A 27,812-nucleotide genomic window follows, 5' to 3' on the forward strand; every position below is an offset into this window, starting at 1 on the left:
TCCTGGGTGATTTTTATTTATTTGAAGGGTCTGGGATTGGGTGATTCAAATCAACTTTAATCTAGCTCTGAAAGGGAGGATATTCCTGGGTGACACTTGGTCACATAAGAACAATGGTGATGAGGTGGTGACAGTAGAAGCTGGATATGAGCCCATTGCTAAATGAATCAGAGGCAAGCAGATAAAAACAGCATTGTGTGGAAAATTCTTCTAAATTGTGAAATTATGCAAATGGTCTTTAGTTGGTGAGCATCATACTTAAAGTAACAGGACACAGCGGACACTAAAAAGAAAGGAAAGGAAAAAAAAAAGTTGAAATGTTTCTAAAGCAACATTTGTGATTTGAATTTCAAATTTTCACTTTGTATACCAATGAACAAATTGGTATAAAGTTTACGTGAAAATAGGCAGATTAAATCAGTTATGAGATTTTTCAAAATGATGTGAAACCCCAAGAGTAAGGAATATGTAAGTAGGCTTATACTCTCTTGGGGAATACTAATATCCAGTTTATGGCTAGTGTTTGGTCTGTGGGCCAAAGATAGGTGCTAGAATTTAGAATTCTAGAGATAATTTCTCCTTTGAAATAGAATGACAAAAATAATAATTGTCCTTTTATAAATTATGAACTTAAATTTGGGCTAGAATTTTATGAGCTAACTTCAGTAAGTTAATGTACATTTAAAGCAATACCAAATTGGAAATAAAATTCTAGTGGTAAGGGTAGGTGATCATTTAAGTATTTTAAGAATTATGTATTATAAAGTGGTAATAAAACAAAATGCATAAGGGAAGGAGATTTTTTGCAAATTCCTGAAACTTCCTTCAGTTGCCTGTATGTGGCTTCTCCAGCCATGACTTCCCTTCCATTGCCTCCCCCACCTCCACACACCATTTCTCTTGGCCCCAAATACTCAGACATAAAAATTGTGTGAGTCACTTGCCATTTTCCAGTTTTCATTAATTCAACTGCTTCATTGATTTTGTCAAAATTCAGAGAATGGGTAATTAGTGCATCTAGGTTAATCTTCTTTGCCATATAATCAGAAACCAGTTTAGAGGCACCATCTCTGCCTTTCCAGCCTGGAAATACACAGATTCACAACAGATTTTATACATGAGAGCCAGTATACAAGAAAGGCCCTACAATTTGTTGCTGGAGGTGTTGGCTTTGAGGAAATACAAGGATTTCCTGCTAACTTGTCTAGACCATCAGGAGAATGAATGCCTGTCCCAGCCATATACTTTGTGCGGAAGGCTTTTATCCTGGAGGAGACCTCTGGGCCTGCGGAGGAGTATTTGTTTACAGCAACTAGAACATGGACCTCTTCTTAGAGATGCTGTGTGTGTGTTGATCTGCAGCTTCATGAAAGAGCCAAATATTTTAAGGGAAGAAAAGAACTTTCACCATGGCAGTGCTCAGTGACAGCTTTTGAAAAATGAATGTTTATAAAGCGAGATAAGAATAAAATGTGCCTTTAGGAAGTAAAATTGCACAGGAAAAGATGGGGTCAGTTAAGATAATATAAAACTTAGCATTGTATTTTCTCTGTTCTTGTGAGTCTCAAGAAACATTGTCTTCATGTTTAGCACTGTGCTGAGCGACATGCCCAGCGAGTCACCACAAAGAATTTGGTGGTCTGCTCATTTCTGCAAAGGGTGAGTGTTTGATTTTGCAAGGAGGCAAGTGTCCTAAGCAGCTGGTTCTGTGACAGGGTCTTGGCAGTTATTTGCTTTTCTTGGTTCCAGCCCCAGCCAGTTTCTCCAGCCTTCCCAAAACTATTCTCAACACTATCTAAAACACTTCCAATACATTTATTTTCTGTTTAAGTTGGTTTTAATTATTTGTAATCAAGAATTCTGATGCTCTGTGTTATGACATGAGGCATGGTGTGTTTTTCTATTTGTTTTTATCATTTAAAAAGTTGAAGTGTAATTAATATGTAACATATTTGTTTTCTATGTATAATGATTGGATATATGTATATATTATGAAATTATTACTATTGAACTAAGTTTAGTTAACATCCATCACCACACATAGTTACCATTTTTTCTTGTGATAAAAACTTTTGAAGTCTTTTCTACCTGTTGATTGGTGATCTGATAAAGCATTTTTATATCTATGTAAAGAACACTTGCACTTGTTTTTTGTTTCTTCTTTTAACCAAAAAAAAACAAAAACAAAAACAAAAAAAGATGGGTCCAGGAACATAGAACAAGGCTAGATAGTGTTTATGAACAAGGCCACTAATTTTAGGGGGAAAATTTTTTCACTGTGTACATTATAGGAGGTTTAGCAGTCCTGTCATTAGAGGCTATCCTTTAACTGAAAACCTTTGAAACCAGTGGATTATACTATCTGTAGAAGGAATTAACTTACATTCATGACCATTATACGAATGTATAGGTGTCGAGCAAAATAGTTTCTTTGTGAGTTGTATTTGAAATATTAGTGATCCTATTTAACAAGAGTTAACTGAGTATGCGTATTTGGAATCAACAATTATCGTCTTGAAGGGAAATATTGTCTCTAGAGGGAAATAGCAATGGGTATGTCTAATTATCCCAAATGGGGGAATTGATAATCAAACTGATTTATTACTTTTTTTGGCTGGCCATGCCATTTATCTACTCTATGCCCATGAATTCGGTAAGATTCCTGGTACCTACAGTACACTGCCGTAAGTAGTTGGGAGAACACAAACGGATCACCAGTCCCCAAATTCAGGTAGCTCCTGGTTCTCATCTCTTTTGCCCAAGAATTCAAATTTCCCCCAAATCTCTGGATCAGTATGTCTCTTAATTATCAGGTTGCTTGCTTATGAGCTTAGAATCCCACACAGATTTATTTTAGTTTGTTTTCTACTTTCTCAGTAAGAAAACGCTTCTAGAGTCTTTAAAATATATAAGTTGTAAGACAGGTTTAAAAAATGGAAAACCAAGAGATTGTATGAAAAATTTTTTTTCCTCTGGAAAAAATATTCTCTTTCAATTTTATCGGTCATTTCTCTTTTCAATCATGAGTTCATTATGTTTAATGTCTTTGAGTTGTACAATGCCAACTCGATTGTTTTGGGTAAGATTTAACATTAGTTGAACCATTTACTAAGAATTCAGTATATTCTCCAAAGAATTCCAGTTGGCCATCATATAACTGAATTGAATAGTTATTGATCACAGTATTGCCTTTCCTTTTTGATTTAGAATTTGCATTAAATTTTGGACACTAATCAATTAAAAAAAATCTCTTCCTTTGCATGAGAAAAAAAATTAGTAAGAAGCAACTGCATACATCAATATTCATCCCCTTATCTTAGATACTTGTGTGTTGAAACAACTATAATCTAAAGCTCTCATTCAAGCATTCATTACACATTTCTCTACTTCCCTCCTCTATAATCCCACACATTTCCATTCTTCCCTGAATCATTCATACCTCCATAAATAGATCCCTTTAAAGAGCGTCCTGAGAAGAACAAGTGGCCACTGATGTTGAGTTGGACACCAATGATTAACCCAATAATCACGCAGACCCCATGGCTCTCATGGCAGGAGGCCAGGGCAGCTGCCTGTTGTAAAGCAATGAAAAACAATGAGGGGGTTAAGAGGTGTACTTGAGAGTTGGACCTAAGTCTGAATCTCAGCTTGACTGTTCTCAGTGGTCTGTTACATGCTTTTCTGATGCTCCTTGTCATCATTTGAAATAATATTTATTTTCTAAGAATGCACTGAAACATAGATAAGACATTGTGTGCTACAGAGTATAGTATCTGGTACAATAGATGAAAATAAAAAAATGAAAATAAAGGCACCCATGGTAGTAGTAATAATCATAATGACAGTAATAATTTTTATACTGACACGGGTGGTTAGTTAGAGCTGACATATTCATAGGGCTTCCCAGGTAGCCCTAGTGATAAAGGACCCTTCTGCCAGTGCAGGAGATGTTAGAGATGCAAGTTCAATCCCTGGGTTGGGAAGATCCCCTGGAGAAGGAAATGCAACCCACCCCAGTATTTTTGCCTGGAGAATTCCATGCACAGAGGAGCCTGGTGGGCTATAGTCTGTGGGACTGCAAAGAGTCAGATATGACTGAAGCGACTTAGCATATTCTTTTAGATACTGAAAAATATAGTTGGCTATTTGTATAGCATCATATATTAGCAAAGTTATAAATAAGCATGTTCCCATTATTTATTTTGAAACGCTATTTTTGGGAGCAAGACTATCTGCAGGAAAGCCTGTGATTTTGTTATATCATTTTTATAGATGAGGGGATTTATGTGTAGTGAGGAATGGAAACATTTTGTAAGCTGAGGAAAGGGTTTCAGTTGGAAGAGACAGATCTTGGGTTTTCATGGAGCTGATTAGAAGATGGAGACATGCAACCCAATAGTATGCTATTTCTACAGTCCCAAAGAAAGAGAGTCTCAATTTGTGAAATAATGTCCTATCCATTTATATTCTTACATAAACCATATTCAGCCAGAAAAATTACCATTTTTTTCCCTTCATTCTTGAACTCTTTTAATCAAGGTTGGTAAATAATGTTTCTTGGATGATTATCTCAGATCCAACATGATAGACTTTGTGAAAGTGTAGAGCTTTGCAGGGTCATTAATTATTCTTACCACATTTAAATCTTCTGGCTTGGAAGTTATAGTTACTAAGCTGCTCCTTATTATGAAGTAATTCAGTAAGAATTCCTTACAAAGCTTTTTTTCCCTGTCTATTGTAGGCTGTCTGCTTATTTGAAGGAATAGTATTGATATAATGGAACAGAGGGAGAAGAAAACTCAGTATGGGGGTTCAGTGTTTGGGATAGTGAATATATTTATAAGAGTAGACAGAAGGTGCCAGGTGGGATGTCAGGGGCACAAAGAGAATTAAATAGAAGATTGTGGAGGGAATTTTAGAATTTTCACTCAGTTAAAAATCTGAAATAAAGACTGGGGGCTTCCCTGGTGGTCCAATCGATAAGAATATGCCTTCCAGTGCAGGGGACACAGATTCGATACCTGGTCAGGGAAGATCCCACATGCTGTGGCATGACTAAGCCTGTGTCTTCTGAGCCCATGCACTGCAACTACTGAAGCCCAGGCACCTAGAGCCTCTGCTTCACAAGACAAAATCCATGGAAATGAGAAGCCCGTGCACCACAATAAAGAGTAGCTCTCACTCACCACAACTAGAGGGAGCCCTATGTGCAGCAATGAAGACCTACCACAGCCAATAAATACATAAATCTTAAAACAAAAATAATGACTGATAGAAATAGCAGTAATTTTCATAATTGAAAATCACATACCACAGTTTCTGGATTTCCAATGACCTCAAAGCTAAAGTCCACACCATCACCTGTCAGGTCAAATAAAACTTCTTGGATGGGTTTCTCATAGTCCTGTGGGTTGATGCACTCAGTGGCACCCACTTCCTTTGCCTTCTCAAATTTGTCTTTGTTGATGTCCACTGCAATGATCCTGGTTGCTCCAGCTGCTTTGCAGCCCATGATAACAGACAGGCCAACTCCTCCCAGGCCAAACACAGCACAAGTGGAGCCTGGGGTCACCTGCATACCCAAAGGCAGAAAAAAAGAGCAAAGAGAACAATACTGTTACTTAATTGGACAGACAAGATCTGAATGTACTTTTTTATGAGACATAAACAAAGGCCATCTTCAAATAAAACATGTGAATAGAGAGTTTTAGCTTCTCAACATATTTCTAGATATGGGATACTTTTTGACAGAGGAGCAAAAACTAACCTGTAAAAACAGTTTTAAGTCTCAGGAATTAGGGTAAATAGAAGAAGTTTAATGAACTTTCATTGACTCTTAAGACTTATTTAACAGAGTAGTTAATTTCATATATTTTTGAGTTTTCCACCTTCTTGCAACATTTCCCTTCTCTTTTCTTCTGGATATCCATAAACTTTGCTTCACTTATAATGTCAGTGCCTTATAAAGGTAAAGACTTATTTTTTATTGGGTCTAAAATGAGACTAATTTAAATTGAACCGCATACTAAGTCTGGATAGTATAGGGACTAATGGAGATTGGAAAAAAATAAAGAACTAAAATTCACTTGCTGCTTCAGCCTGGATGGGAGAGGGGTTTGGGGGAGAATGGATACATGGCTGAGTATGGCTGAGTGCCTTTGCTGTTCACCTAAAACTATCATAACATTGTTAATCGGCTATACTCCAACACAAATAAGAAATACACAACAAAAAAATTTTAAAAAAGGAAATTTATTAACCACTCAAAGAAAGAAGCTAGGCAGGTTTGGGTGATATTCCAGAAACTGTCATTTAACAGTAACCTGCTCTAGAGTTCTCCAGTGGCCTAGTGGTTAGGATTCCAGGCTTTCTCTGCTGTGGCTTGTATTCAGTCCTTTGTTGGGAAACTGAGATCCTGCAAGTCAAGGTGGTACCACCAAAAAGAAAAAAAAAAATCAAACAAAGCAGTAACCCACTCAACCAGAGTGGGGTTACCTGACTAGTCTGTTTTATATGCCAACATCTTCTCCATCAATTGGTCTTTTTACTTCCCTTTTGTTTTTATAGGAACTTTTCACCATCTGTTAAATAACAGAATAGAAGCTCAATGGGCACTTTTAGCTGTTGAATCCCAGCACCTGGAACAGTGAATGGCCCCATAAATGTATGTTGAAAGAAAAAAAGAATTAACTGGAATGTGGAAGCATATATAGTCATTTTAAAACTGTATTATGTTTCACTTCCAGGAATACCTGATGTCTCCACTTGTGAATGGCATCTAGACTTAATCTGCCACATATTATTGACCAAGAAGGAATGGGAAATATGTGCAAGGGAGTATAGGTGACTAGACAATAATAAAGAACTTGAGGATGTTTTGAGGCAGGTTTGCGAGTCTCTCTCAGGCTATATGATCAGACATGGCCCAGATACATAAGGCCTTCCAACTCCATATGTCAACAATTACATTCATAATGGATATAAATGCTTCTCACCTTGGCAGTATTGATTGCACCACCATACCCAGTAGAAAAACCACAGCTAACTAGGAATACTTTCTCCAGAGGTGCAGCTGCATCAATCTTGGCGACTGAGATTTCATCCATTACTGTGTATTCAGAGAAGGTGCTTGTATTCCCAAAGTGGTATACTGGTTTTCCCTTACAGGTAAATCTACTGGTACCATCAGACATCAGGTAGGTTTCTGCCTGTCTTTTATAGACAAAAGCAAACAAAAAACATTTATTTGGAAGTAGAAAGTTTAGATTCCTTTTAAGGAAATTGAATTAATTTTTCAAAAAAAAGTTTGTAAAAACTTACTTGAGTTTTATACAAAAATTGTCTGCAGAATTAAGGCAAGAGGTGCATTCTCCACACTGTGGTAGAAAGAGTGTGATAACTTTATCTCCTAAGAAAGCAAAATTGTTTATTAAGGCATTATTTTTAAAGTAAAGAGATAGTGGTGTCTCAGGAACTCAACAACAAGGCGCTCAAGAAAATATAACTAAGAATTAGTTCCACATTTAATTGTGCTTGCTATTGTGGAGAATACTTACAAAAAAGGGGATATCTTTGGCATGTGTGCCTAGCCCTGGGCTCAATGTCTGACTCCCAAGGGGCTGGCCTCAGATTTGCTTCCTTTCTAAGTTCCTCTTGAGGCACCAGATGACTTTGTCATGTAGCCACTCAGCCAAGTCTTTTCTTACATTTCCTATAAAACTTCTGGTGCCAGGAATTGAATTTAAAATTGTATGGATACCACAAACTCACAGAATAAGCTTCTGGATCCGGGAGAGAGGATTGTCTCCATGCTATCTTCTGTGTTTTACATCAATCCTTTCTCCAGAGGTAGGCAGTTTTTTCTACTAATGTTCAAAGTATAAGAAGAATATTAGAATAACCTGCCTGTGATGGACTTACTGACTGCCCCGTTGTCTATCCTTGTAAACCAGAGCAATTTACTTCATATTTTCTGTAAAAATAATTTGTAGAATTTCATTTACTTTCAGTTTTTTTAAAAAAATAATACATACTCATGGTAAAATTTAAACAGCACAAGTGAAAATTGACATCCAAGTCTCTAGTCTTCCTTATCCCACCCTAAAGACAATTACTTTTATCAAGATCCAAGGTATTTTTCAGAGACATAATCCCTTTAGAAATACAAAAACTAGTATACTACATACCCTATCATAGGCCTTGCTTTTTTATTTAACAGTTGATCTTGGAGATTTCTTATCTTAGAATGATACAGCATTCTATCATTTGTTTAATATTTACATAGTATTCTATTATATACATATATTGTAATTTATATTTAAGCAGCACCCTGTGTACTGACAGACATTTAGGTTGTTTTTTATTTTTATTATTTCTTCCTCTCTGACATGAAAAAGAACAATGCAATGAATATTTTGAGCATGCATGGTCTGTGGTAGACAGAATTTCTAAAATGGCTCACCAAAGAGGTCTTATCCTAATTACCAGAAATTAAATATGTCAAGTTATCATGCCTGTGAATGTTACATGGAAAGAAGAGAGGCTTTGCAGATGTAATTAAGATTACTAAGCAATTGACATTAAAATAGGAGATTATCCTGGGTTATTTAGGTGGACCAAAGGACTTCCCTGGTGGCTCAGATGGTTAAGCATCTGTCTACAATGCGGGAGACCTGGGTTCGATCCCTGGGGCAGGAAGTTCCCTGGAGAAGGAAATGGCAATCCACTCCAGTACTATTGCCTGGAAAATCTCTTGGACAGAGGAGCCTGGTAGGCTACAGTCCATGGGGTCGCAGAGTCGGACACGACTGAGTGATCTTCTTCACCAAAGATCCATGAAAGGAGACAAGAGGAAAGCAGGAAGAAAAAGTGATTCAAAGCATGAGAAGGACTTGATGTGCCATTGCAGCTTTGAGACCAGAAGTGGGTAAAGGGGCCCCATGAGAAGGAATGTGAGCAGCTTCACGGAGCTGAGGGCTGTAGCCCCAGATGACAGCCTGTCAATTGAGTTTGAGAACTTTATTTAGTCTTACAACCTTAAAGGTTGTCAGCCTTAAATATTACACTTTCAAGTCTTTGCTAATTTTTTAGATAAACAGTTTTTCTGTTGTCTTTAAAATTTTAATTTATTTAGGGTTTGAGATTGGGCATCTTCTTACATGCTTAAAAAGCATTTGTGTGTATATGTGTATATACCTATATCTCTCTATATATTTCCTTCCAAACTAGATGTACATTTCCTTTGCCAATTTTCATAAGTTAGTGTTAAAGAATTCTTTATAAATTAAAGAAATCTGCCCGTCATATTGGCTTGTTGATTTGGGGGAAGGGTATTTTTTTAACACAGAATTTTAAAGAACTTTATTTTCAAATTTATCGATATGTTATTTTACATCTGAATTTTTTGTGTTGGTTAAAATTTCCTTCCCTTCTCTGAGGTATTACAAAATGTTCTATTACAATAATTTATAATACTTCTATGGTTTCGCTTTTCACATTTAATTCTTGGATTCATATAGCATCTTTCTTTCTATAAAAATGTAATAGCAACTCAAGTTACTTTTATTCTCCAGAAAACTATCCAGTTGTTTCAATATTATATGTTGAAATCCATGTTCTCCCCTCAAAATTGAAAGGCAAACTTAATCCTATATTAAATTCCTACATTAATTTGATCCAGTTCTGAACTTCTTCCCTATTTAGTTCACTAATGTGTTCAACTGTTTATCATAGTTGAACTATTTATCATATTTATCATATGCTTCATTTAAACAATTGTTCAACAGTTTCTCTCAGTTGATTTTTTTGAGGAAATTTTTGTCTCATTTGCACTTTCTTTCAAGTTCAATTTCAGTACATTCTATTTTTTATTTTTATTAATATCAAAGTATAAAGAATACATTTAGTATTTTTCTGTAATTTATACTTAACCCTCCTTCTCTAAGAAATGGGCAATATTTTACCTTTTATTTCATTTACGCCTAACATAATTTAAGGGATACTTTTTATTCCTGAGGTGGGTTCCAAGTTGCTGCTATCTCCTAATTCCAGGTACCAGTTCATACCTGCTTTCACTGTGCTCACTCCTTCTCCCACACTCTCGACTATTCCAGCTCCTTCATGGCCCATAATGATAGGGTAGTGTTGGTGCTGAAGATTTTTATCCTTCAACATTTTCATCTCGGTCCCACAGAGCGCTGTGGCCACCATCTGTATGGAAGGCAAAGAGTAATATAGTTTTCTCTGTCTCAGAGATGTTCTAGAATTGTTAATGTTGTAAAGTGTTTTGGTAGTTTGATATGCTGCGTTAATATTAATGCATTAATTTCTTAGTTTTAATTCTGGACAAGGGCCAGTAATGTGTTTCAATCAATACAATGTTTTTCACTAGCTAATTTTGGAATCAAATGATTTTAAAACTTACTGGAGAGGGTAGGATGGGCTCAGAAGAGACCATTGTAAAACCACATGTGGCATCAAAGGTCTTACTTTGTGCTTCACTGTAGCTTGTGGGTGGGAGTGTGGAGGAGCAAGACCAATTATAGAAATGAAGGAATTGGAATATAGGAAGGAGAGGGATAATGCCTCCTATTATAATTGAGGCTTTAATTTATTTCACATGAGAGCTTTACAGTTATGTTATTGGTACAAGTTGTAATACCACTTTTTGTTGTAAATCAGCCAGATAGTTTAAAGTGGAGACACTCAGAGCAGTGGTTACTAAAGAGTTCAGAGCTGAAATCTTGGCTCTGCACCCCTGTTTAACTGTGTGATCAGGGGAGGAATTGTCCTTCTGAGTCTCAGTCTATTCATCTCTAAAATGGGTATGGGGTTGGAATGCATGTGTGCGCGCACACACACACACACATACACACACATGGCTAAGTCAAGAATTGAAATCTATTGAAATTTGACCATGTAAAAGGGAGATAATTTGAAGGGTATCATAAAATTGCTTGTAACCTGACTGTAAGCAGTGCAGTTAGAATGAATGGATCTAGAAATCCATCAAGCAGCCTTTGTCTTCATCTGACTACTTTGACTCAGTGTGTGTATAGCTGCATTTTCCTATCATTCTCTGAAGACAGGCTTTCTCTTATTCATATGATCACATGGTTAAAAATGACTGCCAGCCCTGAGCCCCTCCAGCCTCTCTAGTTCCCTCCATCCCCTGTCTTGCTCAGACTCTGTATCTTGTTCAAATTCTTGAGTGAGAGATTCAGATTTGTAGCTTATCAGATAATGGCTGGATGTTTTTGAGTTGGTGTCCACATCTCTCTGTATGAGTTGCGATCCTGTGGGTGGAGAGTGAATAGAGATGGCCAAATGACCTTCTGTGCACTCCATGGATAATATAGGCCAGAGAAGATTTTTTGAAAAGAGGGCATGGATTGCACAGGCAAGGTAACTTAGAAAATGATGATCCCTCTGTGATTCATTAATAAACAATACTTATTCATCATTACTAACATTAAATAGTGAAAATTCAAAAGAAACTGAACTAGAAGTCAGGTGATCTACCTTCTGGGCTGGTAGCCTTTTATTAGAATCACCTAGGGGAGATTTAAAAACTCTAATGATCAGCCTGTGTGCATGCTAAGCTGCTTTAGTCGTGTCCGACTCTTTGTAACCCTATGGACTATAATCTGCCCAACTCCTCTGTCCAGGGGATTCTCCAGGCAAGAATACAGAGTGGATTGCCATGCCCTCCTCCAGGGAATCTTCCCAACCCAGGGATCAAACCCAGGTCTCCTGCTTGGCAGGAGGGTTCTTTACCACTAGTGCCCCTTAGGAAGCCCAATCAGACTGCACTCCACACCGGATAAATCACAAATTCAAAATGTCTAAGGGTGGGATTCAGTTTTCAGCATTTTCTAAAGCTCCCAAATGATTCCAGACATATCAGCAAGGTTGAGAAAAGCAGTTGAAGTCTCTGTTCTTATTTAACCTCTAGAACAGTCCTGTACATTATTGATTTTAATCTTATTTTTAAAATAACAGGTATCTGTAAGCCTCTTCCAGCTCTAACCTGAATTCCAAAGACTGAGTCTTGATTTATCTATAATGAAACAAAATTTCATAAAACATACAGTCAATCCTTCTTATCCATGGGTTTTTCATCCATGGATTCAACCAATAAGGGATTGAAATTATTTTTAAAAAATCCATAAAGTCCCCCAAACAAAACTTGAATTTGATGCATGCTGGCAACTATTTACATATCATTTACATTGTATTTATAACAATTTGTATAGCATTTATCTTGTATTAGGTATTTTTAAGTAACCTACGTGCTAGTGGTAAAGAACCCTTCTGCCAATGCAGGAGATGTAAGAGACGTGGGTTTGACCCCTGGGTCAGGAAGATCCCCTGGAGGAGGGCACAACAACCCATTCCAGTATTCTTGCATGGAGAATCCTATGGACAGAGGAGACTGGCGGACTACAGTCCATAGGGTCACAAAGAGACAGACACAACTGAAGTGACTTAGCAGAGGTGAATAAAGTATACAGGAGAATGTGTGTAAGTTATATGCAAATACCACACCATTTTATATAAGGAATTTGAGCCTCCTAGGATTTTGGTATGGAGTGGGGGAGTCTTGGTACCAATCCCCTGCAGATATAGGGGGAGGACTGTATTTCAAGGTAACTTAAATATCATGAAGAATATCATAAAGAAAATTGAAAGTACAGATTAAAGTATGGTTTGTGGGTAGAAACTTATTTTAATTAGTAGTAGTTAAAAATAAGTGTCCATTGGGTATGTAACCTATGCTATACCTTCCCAACTGTTTCTCTCTTTGTATTTGAAGACTAATGGAAATGTTTAATAAAAAAGAAATAGGATCGTCCCAGTGCACCAGCCCCAAGCATCCAGTATCGTGCATCAAACCTAGACGGGCGACTTGTTTCATATATGATATTGCCAGGAGCTGGTGAGAGACATTCCACTCGTGACAAAGGTCATGAGGAAGGAGGCTCGGCATACGAAAAGGTGGGATCGAGCCTCGGGAGTGCCCCCGGATATTCTCGAGTATCTACCCGCAAAACCAGAGTCTGCCTACTTTATTGCTTTGTGCTCTCACCTCTGACTTTAGTGGGGGCTGTCCCCCACCACCATCTCGCTCTCTCTGTCAAAGAGTTAACTTACAGCTCCAGTTAATAAAGTTCCTGGGCAACTAGGAGTGTTTAAATCCAAAACCCTCAGATGGCTCTCTAACTCGCCTGACAAGTTTACCCGGACACCTACAGCTATGCATACGATTGTTTACAGTCTCCCAGCCTCGAGAGGCACGGGAAGCCTAAGATATTCAAATAGCTTAGAGCCTCTCAGAGAGTTAGAAACTGTCAGAATAAAACTAGTAAAAGATTTCATTGATGAGCCAATGTTTCTTGCCAAGTTTCCACATCCCCTGAATTGTATCCTTGAATGTGTATTAATTAATAGTTGGTATGTAGAAAAAATAACTAGTGGCCTTGGTGTTAGTAACTTTAGACCCTTAAGGTAATAAATTCTTTCCTTTGTAAACCCATTACACATCCGCCCTATAGGAATGCAATTTTATCTTCGAAAGATGGCGCCAAACCTTAAAATAATTACTCTTAGAGAAAATAAGTCTTTGTTGATAAGTCCTTGTCAAGAGTCATAAAATGTTAATAGGCCTTCTGGCCAGAAGATGATGTAAATCACCTAAACCATTTGTATACGATAAATTTGCAGGAAAGAAACCCTGGTTTTTGATAAGCATCAAAGACTGCTGACTTTGCATCCCCTATTATCCTCTATGTGTAACTTAGGGTATAAAAACCCCTGTTGAAAATAAAGCTAGGGGCCTTGCTCACCAACGCTTGGTCTCCCCATGTCATTCTTCCCTTTAACTTCCAGTTGAGTCTCCATCTGGAGCGCGGAACCCACCATGCTTACTAATTATGCCTGGGCTTCTAAGATCCGACTGGGGAGGCCTCAGTGTCTCCTCTCCTTGGGGAGAACGGAAGGACGCCTGCGGCCTATGTAAGTGGTGCAAACTTCTTGTCTTGAAGTTTTATTGGTCTCCCGTGTAAACCAAGATACTCAGCTTCTTTTCTCCACTGAATTTTCCTACTGAGCTATCCTTATTCTATTATTCTTTATATCTCTGAATAAATAAATAAATAATAGGTCACCTACTCTGTCTCCCCATCGAATACCCTGGATCAGCCGGGGCTGGACCTCGGCATGATATTATACATGTTTCAATGCCATTCTCCCAAATCATCTCACCCTCTTCCTCTCCCACAGAGTCCAAAAGACTGTTCATTGGGACGACCCAGAGGGATGGTATGGGGAGGGAGGAGGGAGGAGGGTTCAGGATGGGGAACATGTGTATACCTGTGGCAGATTCATGTTGATATATGGCAAAACCAATACAATATTGTAAAGTTAAAAAATAAAATAAAATTAAAAAAAAAAAGAAATAGGAGAGCATATAGTTTTCTTTCTGAGTTGAACATTGTGAAAAGAATGTATAACCTACAGTGAACAGCTCTGAGTTTTGGTGTGGAAATATTGTGGATTTTTTTTTTTTTTTTTTTTTTTACCTTTATGCGAACTTCTTTTGCCTTTGGTGGAGCCACTTCTACCTCCTCAATGGAAAATGATCCACCAGGCTTCCAGACTATGGCTGCTTTGCACCTGATAACCTGGGAAAAAGAATATGGAGGCAGAAAGGGAAACTCCTTAGGATTGGGAGTTAGAGAATTCCTATATTAATGGTTATTAGAAGGTTGAATCCATCCAATTCTTTCACACTCAAGCCTAGATAAAAAAAAAAAAGGAAGAAATCATTGCTTAAATATACTCAGAATGTAGCCTCTTGACCTCAACTCAACTTTTCTTGTACTATCAGTCTCTGTATTCAAATCAGTCTTGCAATTCTAACTGTATGTACATACTGCTACACAACCAAGAGGATAGATGTCATACTTTTGATCTTATGATGAACGAAGTTGTTCAGTTTCAGGGTAGAAATGACATTGCAGTGTGAGAGTTATTTGTGATCCTAGGTATGGGAGAGAATCAGTTTTGGGGTGCAGGCAGAAATGGAGACCATCTAGCTGTGGCATTTCATCAAATGGTGGTAGTCACTTGCAGACTTAGATTGAAGATGTTGTTGGTGGTAAGGTAGTCCTTCAGGGGTTCTGATTTCAGCCCATCGTTCTCACTATAAATTATTATCCTATGTGATTTCACCTAGTTTATATAGAATCAATTATTACTTTTATATAGATGATCTTTGCAACAGACTTGTTACTAAGCTTTAGATTCTATTCATTGGCTATTTGAATGTGCTTAGTTGCTCAGTCATGTCCAACTCTTTGCGACCCATTGGACTGTCCTACAGGTATCTCAAATTCAACATGATAAAACATGAAGACACTGTTATTTCTTTCTTCCACCACTCCCCTTCCCTTGACCAGTGGTGGACACAGCACACAATTTGTTCTTTGCTTTCTCTGTTTCAATGAGTTGCCATGTAATCTATTCAATAATACAAGAAAGAAACCTGGAAAGAGCCTTATTTGTTTCTTTCCCTCAACCTCCACAATCTAAAAATTTCTGTAATCTGGCCCCTCTTCTCCATTTCTGCTGCTGCTGTGTGGTCCAGTCCTCATTGTCTTTCACCTGGCTTGGTTCATCACCTTGAAGTCCATCTTTTATAGCATTGCTGTGCTTAGCCGCTCAGTTGTGTGTCTGACTCTTTGTGACCCCATGGACTTTAGCCCTCCAGGCTCCTCTGTCAATGGGGATTCTCCAGGCAAGAATACTGGAGTGGATTGCCATGCCCCCCTGGGGATCTTCTTAACCCAGACCTGAACTGAACCCAGGTCTCCCAATTGCAGGCAGATTCTTTACTGTCTGAGCCACAGGGAAGCCCCGAACTATAATCCTTATCATGCTAATTCCCTACCTAAAAATGATATTGTCACCAATTGTTTGTCAGGATCTGTTGACATGGTCTACAGAGCTTTCCATGATCTTCCTGTCAGTCTTTCCAACCTTATTTCTAGTCATTTTCTGCCCTCAGGAACAACAGAAAAATTCTGGATAATTTTGTTCTGTTTTTCCTCATGTTTCGTCTACCTGCACAACTGTCTCCTCCTTTACCTGGTGAATTCTTACATCTGTAAGTTTTCTTTTATATGTCATTTTCTCCGGGAAGCCAGGCAAGATTAGGAGTGATGCCCCTCTCTTTTTTACTACCCCTGGACTCTCTTTCATAATTACTATGTCTCTCTATGAGATCCTTTAAGGAGGGGATATATCTTTAACTTTGGAAAGTTTGATATATGGCTTGATATATTGCCTATTAAAGGACTGAAAAAAAAAAACTGAAGAAAGGCAAGGCACATAAAAGGAATAAAAGAAAAGGGGAAGGAGAAGGAGAGATATTAAGATTAAGATTGTCTTCCACCTTTAGGAGTATAGAGAGTAGTTGAGTGATGCTGCTATGTTTCTTCAGTCGTGTCCGACCCTGTGCGACCCCATAGACGCCAGCCCACCAGGATCCCCCGTCCCTGGGATTCTCCAGGCAAGAACACTGGAGTGGGTTGCCATTTCCTTCTCCAGGTGTTGGTAAATAGACAAGCACACAGGTTGACACATTTATGATATGACATAAAAAAGAATGCTATACTTACTTTCCCTGTAGTACTCATGCTGATTTTCTCTGTGTTCTTCTGGCCACAGATGAATATACTGAGAAAAGGAGATTCTGGTTACAACTTTCAAAGTCCAAGGGAGTAGAGGTCACTGATCAAGAGGCTGAGTCCTGACCTTTGTGTATTAATCAGGTAATTAATACACCTCATAACTGGAAACAGATGTTCCTGTTCCTTGATGGAAGTTCCTAATTATAATATGAAAAAGATTTGGCTCAGTGTAAAAGCACAAAAGGTGAAATTGTGCAAAGTTTTTCTTCTCTTAGTCGTGAGGTTCCCTCTTAGTATCCATTCTGTTGAGTTTTAAATTTGGTCTTCTAAATGTCCAAGTTTAAAATTTCTATTAACATGTATAAAATTGTGTCTGTGTTGTTTTTCCAATGCAGATATGGTATCTATGAGTCTAAATTTGAGTAATCCATTGGTTTTCCAAGCATATGTCCCATTGTTGAGGAATTAGGATGTTACTAGCTAGTTTTATCTAGGAGTTTAGCATAAGCTCCTCACCTCTTGGTATGCTGAGCTGGTTACTCAGAGAAATTGAAACCAATTTGGGCAAGAAGCCTAACAATCAGGATTTGAATTTGAGCAAATCTCTGTATGTGGATTAAGAGACTTGACCAGGACCCTGATGAACACGAGGAAAAGGAAATACATTCCCAATGAAAGGTAACACCAGTAGGCAGGTTTTAGCTAGAAGGGAAGAAAAGAAGATTAAATGCTCTTTCTGTGTCATGATATGAGCATATGATTTTCTTCCTTAGCCTGTGAGATTACAGTGGATTATATCGATTAATTTTTAAATACTGAACCAGCTTTACATATCTGGAACAGATTCTACTTGGTGTATTAGTTTTCTTTTTTTGCACTGTCTTTGTCTGATTTTAGTTTCATAGTAATAATAATTTCATAAAATTATTTCCTCTTCTTCTGTTTTCTGGGAGAGAGTGTATAGAATTGACATTAATTCCTTAAATGTTTGGTTGAGTTCTTTAATGAAACCATCTGGATCTAGAGATTTCTATTTGGGGATGTTTAAAATTGTGAATTCAATTACCTTTGTCTTTGTTAGGTGGTTGGTTTGGTTTAGTCTCTAAGTTGTGTCTGATTCTTGCAACCCTATGGATTCTAGCCCACCAGGCTCCTCTGTCCAGAGGATTTTCCAGGCAAGAGTATGTAAATACTCTGTTTTGTGTTTTAGTCTGCAGTCTTTGAGCAATTACTCCGTTTCATCTAATTTGTCAAATTTATGTGTGTAGAATTGCTAACGAAGAGTGAAAGTGAAAGTTGCACAGTCTTGTCTGACGCTTTGTGACCCCATGGACTATATATACCATGGAATTCTCCAGGCCAGAATACTGAGGTAGGTAGCTTTCCCCTTCTTCAGGGGATCTTCCTAACCCAAGGATGGAACCCACGTCTCCTGCATTGCAGGTGGATTCTTTACCAGCTGAGCCACAGAACTGTTAGTATTCCCTTATTACTCTTTTGATGTTTGCAGTGCCTGTAGTAATATACTCTGTTTGATTCCTTATTATTGATAATTTGTGTCTTTTTTCTGTTTTTCTTTGTCAGAAGCCACTGTTATATTTCAGGCATTCATTTGATGCTGGGGTAATGATGATGAATGTGATATTCAGAGTCCACAGTCTCATAGTGTGAACAAATAATCAGACAATTACAATACAGTGTTTGACATGGTATAATGGAGGGAGTAGAGGATGCAATAGAAACAGAGAGGAAGTATATGTAATCTATATTTCTGGGAGCCCAAGGCTGATAGAGTTGGGCCAAGAGAATGCACTGGTCATAGCAAACACCTTCTTCCAACAACACAAGGGAAGACTCTACACATGGACATCACCAGATGGTCAACACCAAAATCAGATTGATTATATTCTCTGCAGCCAAAGATGGAGAAGCTCTATACAGTCAGCAAAAACAAGACCAGGAGCTTACTGTGGCTCAGATCATGAACACCTTATTGCCAAATTCAGACTTAAATTGAAGAAAGTAGGGAAAACCACTAGACCATTCAGGTATGACCTAAATCAAATCCCTTATGATTATACAGTAGAAGTGAGAAATAGATTTAAGGGACTAGATCTGATAGACAGAGTGCCTGAAGAACTATGTGTGGATGGAGGTTCATGACATTGTACAGGAGACAGGGATCAAGACCATCCCCATGGAAAAGAAATGCAAAAAAGCAAAATGGCTGTCTGGGGAGGCCTTACAAATAGCTGTGAAAAGAAGAGAAGTGAAAAGCAAAGGAGAAAAGGAAAGATATTCCCATTTGAATGCAGAATTCCAAAGAAAACAAGAACAGATAAGAAAGCCTTCCTCAGCGATCAATACAAAGAAATAGAGAAAAACAACAGAATGGGAAAGACTAGCAATCTCTTCAAGAAAATTAGAGATACCAAGGGAACATTTCATGCAAAGATGGGTACAATAAAGGACAGAAATGGTATGGACCTAACAGAAGCAGAAGATATTAAGAAGAGGTGGCAAGAATACACAGAACTGTACAAAAAAGATCTTCACGACCCAGATAATCACGATGGTGTGATAACTCACTTAGAACCAGACATCCTAGAATGTGAAGTCAAGTGGGCCTTAGAAAGCATCACTATGAACAAAGCTAGTGGAGGTGATGGAATTCCAGTTGAGCTATTTCAAATCCTGAAAGATGACTCTGTCAAAGTGCTGCACTCAATGTGCCAGCAAATTTGGAAAAGTCAGCAGTGGCCACAGGACTGGAAAAGGTCAGTTTTCATTCCAATCCCAGAGAAAGGCAATGCCAAAGAATGCTCAAACTACCGCACAATTGCACTCATCTCACATGCTATTAGAATAATGCTGAAAATTCTCTGAGCCAGGCTTCGGCAATACATGAACTGTGAACTTCCAGATGTTCAAGCTGGATTTAGAAAAGGCAGAGGAACCAGAGATCAAATTGCCAAAATCTGCTGGATCATGGAAAAAGCAAGAGAGTTCCATAAAAACATCTCTTTCTGCTTTATTGACTATGCCAAAGCCTTTGACTGTGTGGATCACAATAAACTGTGGAAAATTCTGAAAGAGATGGGAATACCAGACCACCTGACCTGCCTCTTGCAGGTCAGGAAGCAACTTAGAGCTGGACATGGAACAACAGACTGGTTCCAGATAGGAAAAGGAGTATGTCAAGGCTGTATATTGTCACCCTGCTTATTTAACTTATATGCGGAGTACATCATGAGAAACGCTGGACTGGAAGAAGCACAAGCTGGAATCAAGATTGCCGGGAGAAATATCAATAACCTCAGATATGCAGATGACACCACCCTTATGGCAGAAAGTGAAGAGGAATTAAAAAGCCTCTTGATGAAAGTGAAAGAGGAGAGTGAAAAAGTTGGCTTAAAGCTCAACATTCAGAAAACTAAGATCATGGCATCCAGTCCCATCACTTTTTGGCAAATAGATGGGGAAACAGTGGAAACAATGTCAGACTTTATTTTTTTGGGCTCCAAAATCACTGCAGATGGTGATTGCAGCCACAAAATTAAAAGACGCTTGCTCCTTGGAAGGAAAGTTATGACGAACCTAGATAGCATATTCAAAAGCAGAGATATTACTTTGCCAACACCCATCTAGTCAAGGCTATGGTTTTTCCAGTGGTCATATATGGATGTGATAGTTGGACTGTAAAGAAAGCTGAGCAGTGAAGAATTGATGCTTTTGAACTGTGTGTTGGAGAAGACTCTTGAGAGTCCCTTGGACTGCAAGGAGATCCAACCAGTCCATTCTAAAGGAGATCAGTCCTGGGTGTTCATTGTAAGGACTGATGCTAAGGCTGAAACTCCAGTACTTTGGCTACCTCATGTGAAGAGTTAACTCATTGGAAAAGACCCTGATGCTGGGAGGGATTGGGGGCAGGAGGAGAAGGGGACAACAGAGGATGAGATGGCTGGATGGCATCACTGACTTGATGCACATGAGTTTGTGTGAACTCTGTGAGTTGGTGATGGACAGGGAGGCCTGGTGTGCTGCGATTCATGGGGTTGCAAAGAGTCAGACACAACTGAGCAACTGAACTGAACTGAACTGCAGGGTCTTGCTATAATGAGATTTGGACAATGGCTGGGAGTTAGGAACATAGAGTTTGGTGGGGATGGGGTTTGAGTGTGGCTGAGTGCGAAGGCTCACAGACAAGGACTCTGGTATCTTTTGAAGGACAGGAAGTGGGGGAAGACTGAAAGAAGTTCAATGTAATTAAGGCACAAGGAATGAAATGAAAGATGTGAGGTTAACATGAAAGATTCATGTAGAGAAAGGAGTGGTGAGAATGCCAAATTTACTTAGCTGGTAATTGGCTATGGGATTCTGGTAAGTCTCTACACTGAGCTTCCCTTGGCCTTGATTTTCTTCCCCACAAAATGAAGGTGACAGCAAAATAATCTCAGGAATTACCTCTGCCCATACCCGAACAAAGCTAAGTTCAATAGGTCCCTTTGCAGAAAGGTTCTACAGATGGTTTCTGATAGTGAGATTGGGAAAGGTTAATAATATTCTAGTCCAGGAATCTGTATAACAACCAGAGCTTGGTCTGCATTTGATTTTTCTCATAAAAGTTCATCTCAGTTTCTTTGCACTCTGTTTTGTTCTATTATCACATGCACCGTTAATACTACAAAGAGTAATGTTATTTATTTTAATGCTTGGTGCCAAAGTCTGTTGTTGCTAAATCATAGATAATTATTAAGCCAATTTCAAAAAAGAAAATGTAAAGAAAAGTAATATTTCCTCATACTCCAATTAAATAATGTAAATTGCTTGAGGACTTTGTGAATAAGTTGAGGAAAAACTACCATTTTTCTAGGGTCAAATTCTGAAATAAGGTTTCAAGGTAGGTAAGATGACTATATTAAATTAATACCTATGGCTTCTTTATAGCTACTACCTGTTTGTCATATTTAATGTGAAGAGCAGAAATGGCACCTTTTCTGACCTTTTTATGTGCTTGTAAACTCCGCAAAAGTTTTATGCGCTTGTAAACTCTGCAAAAGTAGCCACTTCAGCAGTAATAGCATGTTCTCCATCAAATTAGCATCAATGCCTATTTCATCTCGGTTTGTTTCCAAGGCAAAGCATTCAATATCACAGTAATCCAAACCTATGCCCCAACCCCTAATGCCGAAGAAGCTGAAGTGGAACAGTTCTATGAAGGCCTACAAGACTTCTAGAACTAACACCCAAAATATATGTCCTTTTCATCACAGGGATTGGGATGCAAATGTAGGAAGTCCAGAGATAACCTGGAGTAACAGGCAAGTTTGATCTTGGAGTACAAAATGAAGTAGGACAAAGGCTAACAGAGTTTTGCCAGGAGAACAACTGATCATAACAAACACCCTCTTCCAACAACACAAGAGATGACTCTACCCATGGACATCCCAAATAGTCAGTACTGAAATTAGACTGACTGTATTCTTTGCAGCTAAAGGTGGAGAATCTCTATACAGTCAGCAAAAGCAAGACCAGGATCTGACCGTGGCTCAGATCATGAACTCATTTTTGCAAAATTCAGGCTTAAACTGAAGAAAGTAGGGGAATCCCCTAAATTCAGTATGACCTAAATAAAATCCCTTATAATTATATAGTAAAAGTGACAAATAGATTCAAGGGGTTAGATCTGTTAGGCAGACTGCCTGAAGAACTGTGGATGGAGGTTCATAACATTGTATAGGAGGCAAGGACCAAAACCACCCCAAAGAAAAAGAAATGCAAGAAGGCAAAATGGTTGTCTGAGGAGGCCTTCAGAGAAGGCAATGGCACCCCACTCCAGTACTCTTGCCTGGAAAATCCCATGGATGGAGGAGCTTGGTGGGCTACAGTCCATGGGGTCGCTAAGAGTCAGACACGACTGAGCAACTTCACTTTCACTTTTCACTTTCATGCACTGGAGAAGGAAATGGCAACCCACTCCAGTGTTCTTGCCTGGAGAATCCCAGAGATGGGGGAGCCTGGTGGGCTGCCATCTATGGGGTCAAACAGAGTCGGACACGACTGAAGTGACTTAGCAGAGGAGGCCTTACAAATAGTTGAGAAAAGAGGAGATGTGAAAGGCAAAATAGAAAAAGAAAGATATATCCATCTGAATGCAGAGTTCCAAAAAATAGCATGGAGAGATAAGAAAGTCTTCTTAAGTGAACAGCTCAAAGAAAAAGAGGAAAAAAAATAGAATGGGAATGACTAGAGATCTCTTCAAGAAAATTAGAGATATCAGGGGAACATTTCATGCAAAGATGGGCACAATAAAGGACAGAAATGGCAAGGACCTAATAGAAGCAGAAGAGATAAAGAAAAGGTGACAAGAATACACAGAAGAACTATACAAAAAGTTCTTAATGATCCGATAACCATGATGGTGTGATCACTTACCTAGAGCCAGACATTCTGGAATATGAAATCAAGTGGGCCTTAGGAAGCCTTATGACAAGCAAAGCTAGTGGAGGTGATAAAATTCCATTTGAGCTATTTCAAATCCTAAAAGATGATGCTGTGAAAGTGCTGCACACAATATGCCAGCAAATTTGGAAAACTTGGCAGTGGCCACAGGACTAGAAAAGGTCACTTTTCATTCCAATCCTAAAGAGCACTGACAAAGAATATTCAAAGGACTGCACAATTGTACTCATTTAATATGCTAGGAAAATAATTCTCAAAATCCTTCAAGTTAGGCTTCAAAAGTACATGATCCAAGAACTTCCAGACATACAAGCTTGATTTAGAAAAGGCAGATGAACCAGAGATCAAATTGCCAACATCTGTTGGATCATAAAAATAATAAGAGAATTTCAGAAAAACATCTACTTCTGCTTCATTGTCTGCTCTAAACTCTTTGACTGCATGGATCACAACAGGCTGTGGAAAATTCTTCAAGAGATGGGACTACCAGGCCATCTTACCTGCCTCCTGAGGAACCCAGATGCAGGTCAAGAAGCAACAGTGAGGACTGGACATGGAACAACGGAATGGTTCCAAATTGGGAAAGGAGTTCATCAAGGCTGTATATTGTTACCCTGCTTATTTATCTTATATGTGGAGTAGATCATGCAAAATACCGGGCTGGATGAATCACAAGCTGAATCACATCTCCAAGATGCCAGGAGAAATATCAACAACCTCAGATATGCAGATGATACCACCCTAATGGCAGAAAATGAAGAGGATCTAAAGACCTCCTGATGAAGGTGAAAGAGGAGAGTGAAAAAGCTGGCTTAAAACTCAACATTCAAAAAAAGAAGATCATGGCATCTGGTCCTATCTCTTTATGGCAAATCGATGGTGAAAAAATAGAAACAGTGGTAAATTTTATGTTCCCAGTCTCCAAAATCACTGTGGATGGTGACTGCAGCCACAAAACTAAAGGACACTTGCTCCTTGAAAGAAAAGCCATGACAAACCTCAGTTCAGTTCAGTTCTAATACTCAGTCATGTCTGGCTGTGATCCCATGGACTGCAGCTTGCCAGGCTTCCCTGTCCATCACCAAATCCCAGAGCTTGCTCAAGCTCATGTCCATTGAGCTGATGATACAATCCAACCATCTCATCCTCTGTCGTCCCCTTTTCCTTCTGCCTTCAGTCTTTCCCAGCATCAGGGTCTTTTCCAATGAGTCAGTTCTTTACATCAGGGGGCCAACGTATTGGAGCTTTAGCTTTAGCATCAGTCTTTCCAATGGATATTCAGGACTGATTTCCTTTAGGATTGTCTGGTTTAATCTCCTTGAAGACCAAGAGACTCTCAAGAGTCTTCTCCAACACCACAATTCAAAAGCATCAATTCTTCAGCACTCAGCTTTCTTTATGGTCCAGCCCTCACATCCATACATGACTACTGGAAAAACCATAGCTTTGACTAGATGGACTTTTGTCAGGAAAGTAATGCCTCTGCTTCTTAATATGCTGTCTAGGCTTGTCATAGCTATTCTTCCAAGGAATAAGCATCTTTTAATTTCATGGCTGTTGTCACCATTTGCAGTGATTTTGGAGCTTAAGAAAATAAAATTTGCCACTGTTTCTATTTTTACCCAACTATTTGCCATGAAGTGATGGGATCAGATGCCATGATCTTCATTTCTTGAATGTTGATTTTTAAGACAGGTTTTCATTCTCCTCTTTCACCTTCACAAAAGGTCTTTAGTTCTTCACTTTCTGTCATAAGGGTGGTGTCATCTGCATATCTGAGGTTATTGATATTTCTCCCAGCAATCTTGATTCCAGCTTGTGCTTCATCCAGCCCGGCATTTCTCAAGATGTACTGTGCATATAAGTTAAATAAGCAGGGTGACAATATACAGCCTTGATGTACTCCTTTTCCGATTTAGAACCAGTCTGTTGTTCCATGTCCAATTCTAACTGTTGCTTCTTGATCTGCATACAGATTTCTCAGGAGGCAGGTCAGGTGGTCTGGTATTCCCATCTCTTGAAGAATTTTCCACAGTTTGTCGTGATCCACACAGTTAAAGGCTTTAGCATAGTCAATGAAGCAGAAGTAGATATTTTTCTCGAATTCTTTTGCTTATTTGATAATCCAATGGATGTTGGCAATTTGATCTCTGGTTCCTCCATCTTTTCTAAGTCCATCTTGAACATCTGGCAGTTCTTGGTTCATATACTGTTGAAACCTAGCTTAGAAAATTTTCAGTATTACTTTGCTAATGTGTGAGATGAGTGCACTTTTGAGGTAGTTTGAACATTCTTTGACATTGCCTTTGGAATTGGAATGAAAACTGACCTTTTCCAGTCCTATGGCCATTGCTGAGTTTTCCAAATTTGCTGGCATATTGAGTGCAGCACTTTCATAGCATCATCTTTTAGGATTTGAAATAGCTCAAATGGAATTCCATCACCTTCACTAGCTTTGTTCATAATGATTCTTCCTAAGGCCTACTTGACTTCCCTCTCCATGATGTCTGTCTATAGGTGAGTGATCACACCATTGTGGTTATCTGGGTCATTAAGATCTTTTTTGTATAGTTCTGTGTATTCTTGCCACCTCTTCTTAATATTTTCTACTTCTTTTTGGTCTTTGCCATTTGTATCTTTTATTGTGCCCATCTTTGCATGAAGTGTTCTCCTGATATCTCTAATTTTCTTGAAGAAATCTCTAGTCTTTCCCATTTAATATGATGACAAACCTAGACATCATATTAGGTTTAAAACTTACATTCTTCTCCATTTGAAGCATGAGGCTAATGCAATGTTTCATACAATGGTGTATGCAAGAAAATACAAACTGAAAGTTAAATAACACAGATTTTCAAGCATTTTAAATTTAGTGTTCTCAAAAAATTTAAAGACCAACATCACCATATTGTAGGTGAAAATGAAAAGGTGAATCTTATTTCTTGTTCTTGTTGTTGTTGCTGTTCAGTCGCTAAGCTGTGTCCGAATTTGTGACCCCCAAGTACTGCAGCACGCCAGCCTTAAGACATCATATTAAAAAGCAGAGACATCACTTTTCCAATGAAGGTCCATGTTGTCAAAGCTATGGTTTTCCCAGTAGTCATGAACAGATGTGAAATTTGTACCATAAAGAATGCTGAGTACCAATGAATTGATGCTTTCAAACTGTTGTGCTGGAGAAGAAGCTTGAGAGTCCCTTGGACAGCAAGGAGATCAAACTAGTTAATCTTAAAGGATATCAACCCTGAATATTCATTGGAAACACATACGAAGCTGAAGCTCCATTTTTTTTGCCACCGGATGCTGACTTATTGAAAAGATCCTTATACTGGGAAAGACTGAGGGCAGGAGGAGAAGGGGACAACAGAGGATTTGATCATTGGATAATATCACTGACTCAGTTGACATGAGTTTGAGCAGACTCAGGGAGATAGTGATGGACAGGGAAGCCTGGCATGCTGCAGTCTTTGGGGTAGCAAAAGTCAGACACAACTTAGTGGCTGAATAGCAATAACAAGAAGTTAGATTCAATTTTTGCATTTTCACCCACAAAATGGTAACATTGGTCTTTAAATTTTTAGAGAATACTAAATTTAAAATGCTTGAAAATCTATGTGTTATTTAATTTTCAGATTTCTTAGATGCACCATTGTATGTAACATTGCATTAGCCTCATGCTTCAAATGGAGAAGAATGTAAGTTTTAAATTCTCAGCATGCTTATCTTTTCTTAACAACAAGAAGCTTCAGTCCACCGTCAATAATGTAGGAACTATTGTTTTTCTAGGCTAATGATGGGTGAATTTTGGTACTTACTACTAATGACCAATAGGATACTTTTATTTGAATATTGCCTGTGGATAGGAGTGAGCTATTCAGCTAAAGAATTTTAAAGGAGACCTATTTAAGGGTCAGTTTCAGAGTTCTATAAAAATTATTTGGGTCATTGCCGGGGTCCAGCCCCGGCTGATCCAGGGTATTCGAAGCGGGGATGGCGTCGGTGAGGATCAGGATACAATAGCTTCAATTAGATATTAATTAGAGATGTAAAGAGTAATAGAATGAGGATAGCTCAGTAGGAAAATTCAGTGGAGAAAAGAGGCTGAGTAGCTTGGTTTATGTGGGAGACCAATAAAACTTCAAGACAAGAAGTTTGCACCACTTACGTAGGCCGCAGGCGTCCTTCCGTTCTCCCGAAGGAGAAGAGACACTGAGGCCTCCCCAGTCGGATCTTAGAAGCCCAGGCATAATTAGCAAGTATGGCGGTTTCCGCGCTCCAGATGGAGACTCAGCCAGAATTTGAGAGAGACCGCGACATGGGGAGACCAAGTTTCAGTGAACAAGGCCTGCACTTTATTTTCCAAAGTAGTTTTTATACCTTAAGTTGTGCATAGAGGATAATGGGGGAAGGGGTGGAGTCATGCAAGGACAGCAGTTCCTGGTTCTAATTGAAGCCAGGCTTTCAAACTTATCATATGCAAAAGTTCAGGTGATTTACATCATCTTCTGGCGAGGAGGCCTGTTAACATTTTAAAAAACTTATCTTTCTCTAAAGGTGATTATTCCAAAGTTAGGCACCAGCCTCCAAAAAAGCATTGGACAAAGCTGCATTCCTATAGGGCAAAGGTGAGGTGGGCTCAATCAAGAAAAGAATTAACTC

General features: G+C 38.6%; 1 protein-coding gene and 1 long non-coding RNA gene across 4 annotated transcripts in view; one reads left to right on the forward strand and one right to left on the reverse strand.

Moving 5' to 3' along the window:
- Positions 1-27,592, reverse strand: LOC129657160 (alcohol dehydrogenase 6). Of its 3 annotated transcripts, none has more exons than XM_055587443.1 (10): positions 27,319-27,592; positions 16,680-16,737; positions 14,580-14,681; positions 10,065-10,209; positions 7,321-7,408; positions 6,996-7,212; positions 5,312-5,572; positions 3,440-3,572; positions 945-1,083; positions 1-283 (listed from the first exon to the last, which is right to left on the reverse strand). In XM_055587443.1, the coding sequence occupies exons 2-10, from the start codon at positions 16,695-16,697 to the stop codon at positions 259-261; spliced, it is 1,128 nt and encodes a 375-aa protein (XP_055443418.1). In that variant the 5' UTR covers positions 16,698-16,737; positions 27,319-27,592; the 3' UTR covers positions 1-258. The 3 variants fall into 3 exon arrangements, with proteins under 3 accessions (XP_055443418.1, XP_055443417.1, XP_055443419.1); XM_055587442.1 differs by having other exon boundaries at positions 16,680-16,888; XM_055587444.1 differs by lacking the exon at positions 16,680-16,737 and having other exon boundaries at positions 27,319-27,589.
- Positions 16,730-27,812, forward strand: part of LOC129657162 (uncharacterized) — a 42,234-nt gene continuing 31,151 nt past the window's right edge. Inside the window, exons 1-2 of the long non-coding RNA XR_008716567.1 lie at positions 16,730-16,832; positions 17,960-18,063. This is a non-coding gene — a long non-coding RNA (uncharacterized LOC129657162). The remainder of the gene's footprint in view (positions 16,833-17,959; positions 18,064-27,812) is intronic.

This window comes from Bubalus kerabau, chromosome 7 (assembly GCF_029407905.1).
Source record: "Bubalus kerabau isolate K-KA32 ecotype Philippines breed swamp buffalo chromosome 7, PCC_UOA_SB_1v2, whole genome shotgun sequence".
NCBI lineage: Eukaryota > Metazoa > Chordata > Mammalia > Artiodactyla > Bovidae > Bubalus > Bubalus kerabau.

Excerpts from the sequence above, each read along its gene's own strand:
- LOC129657160 (XM_055587443.1), bottom strand. Across the intron at positions 7,409-10,064 it reads AGTGAGCACAGTGAAAGCAG|GAGATAAAGTTATCACACTC; the intron begins GTATGAACTGGT and ends TTGCTTTCTTAG. Across the intron at positions 5,573-6,995 it reads GTGCAATCAATACTGCCAAG|GTGACCCCAGGCTCCACTTG; the intron begins GTGAGAAGCATT and ends TTGGGTATGCAG.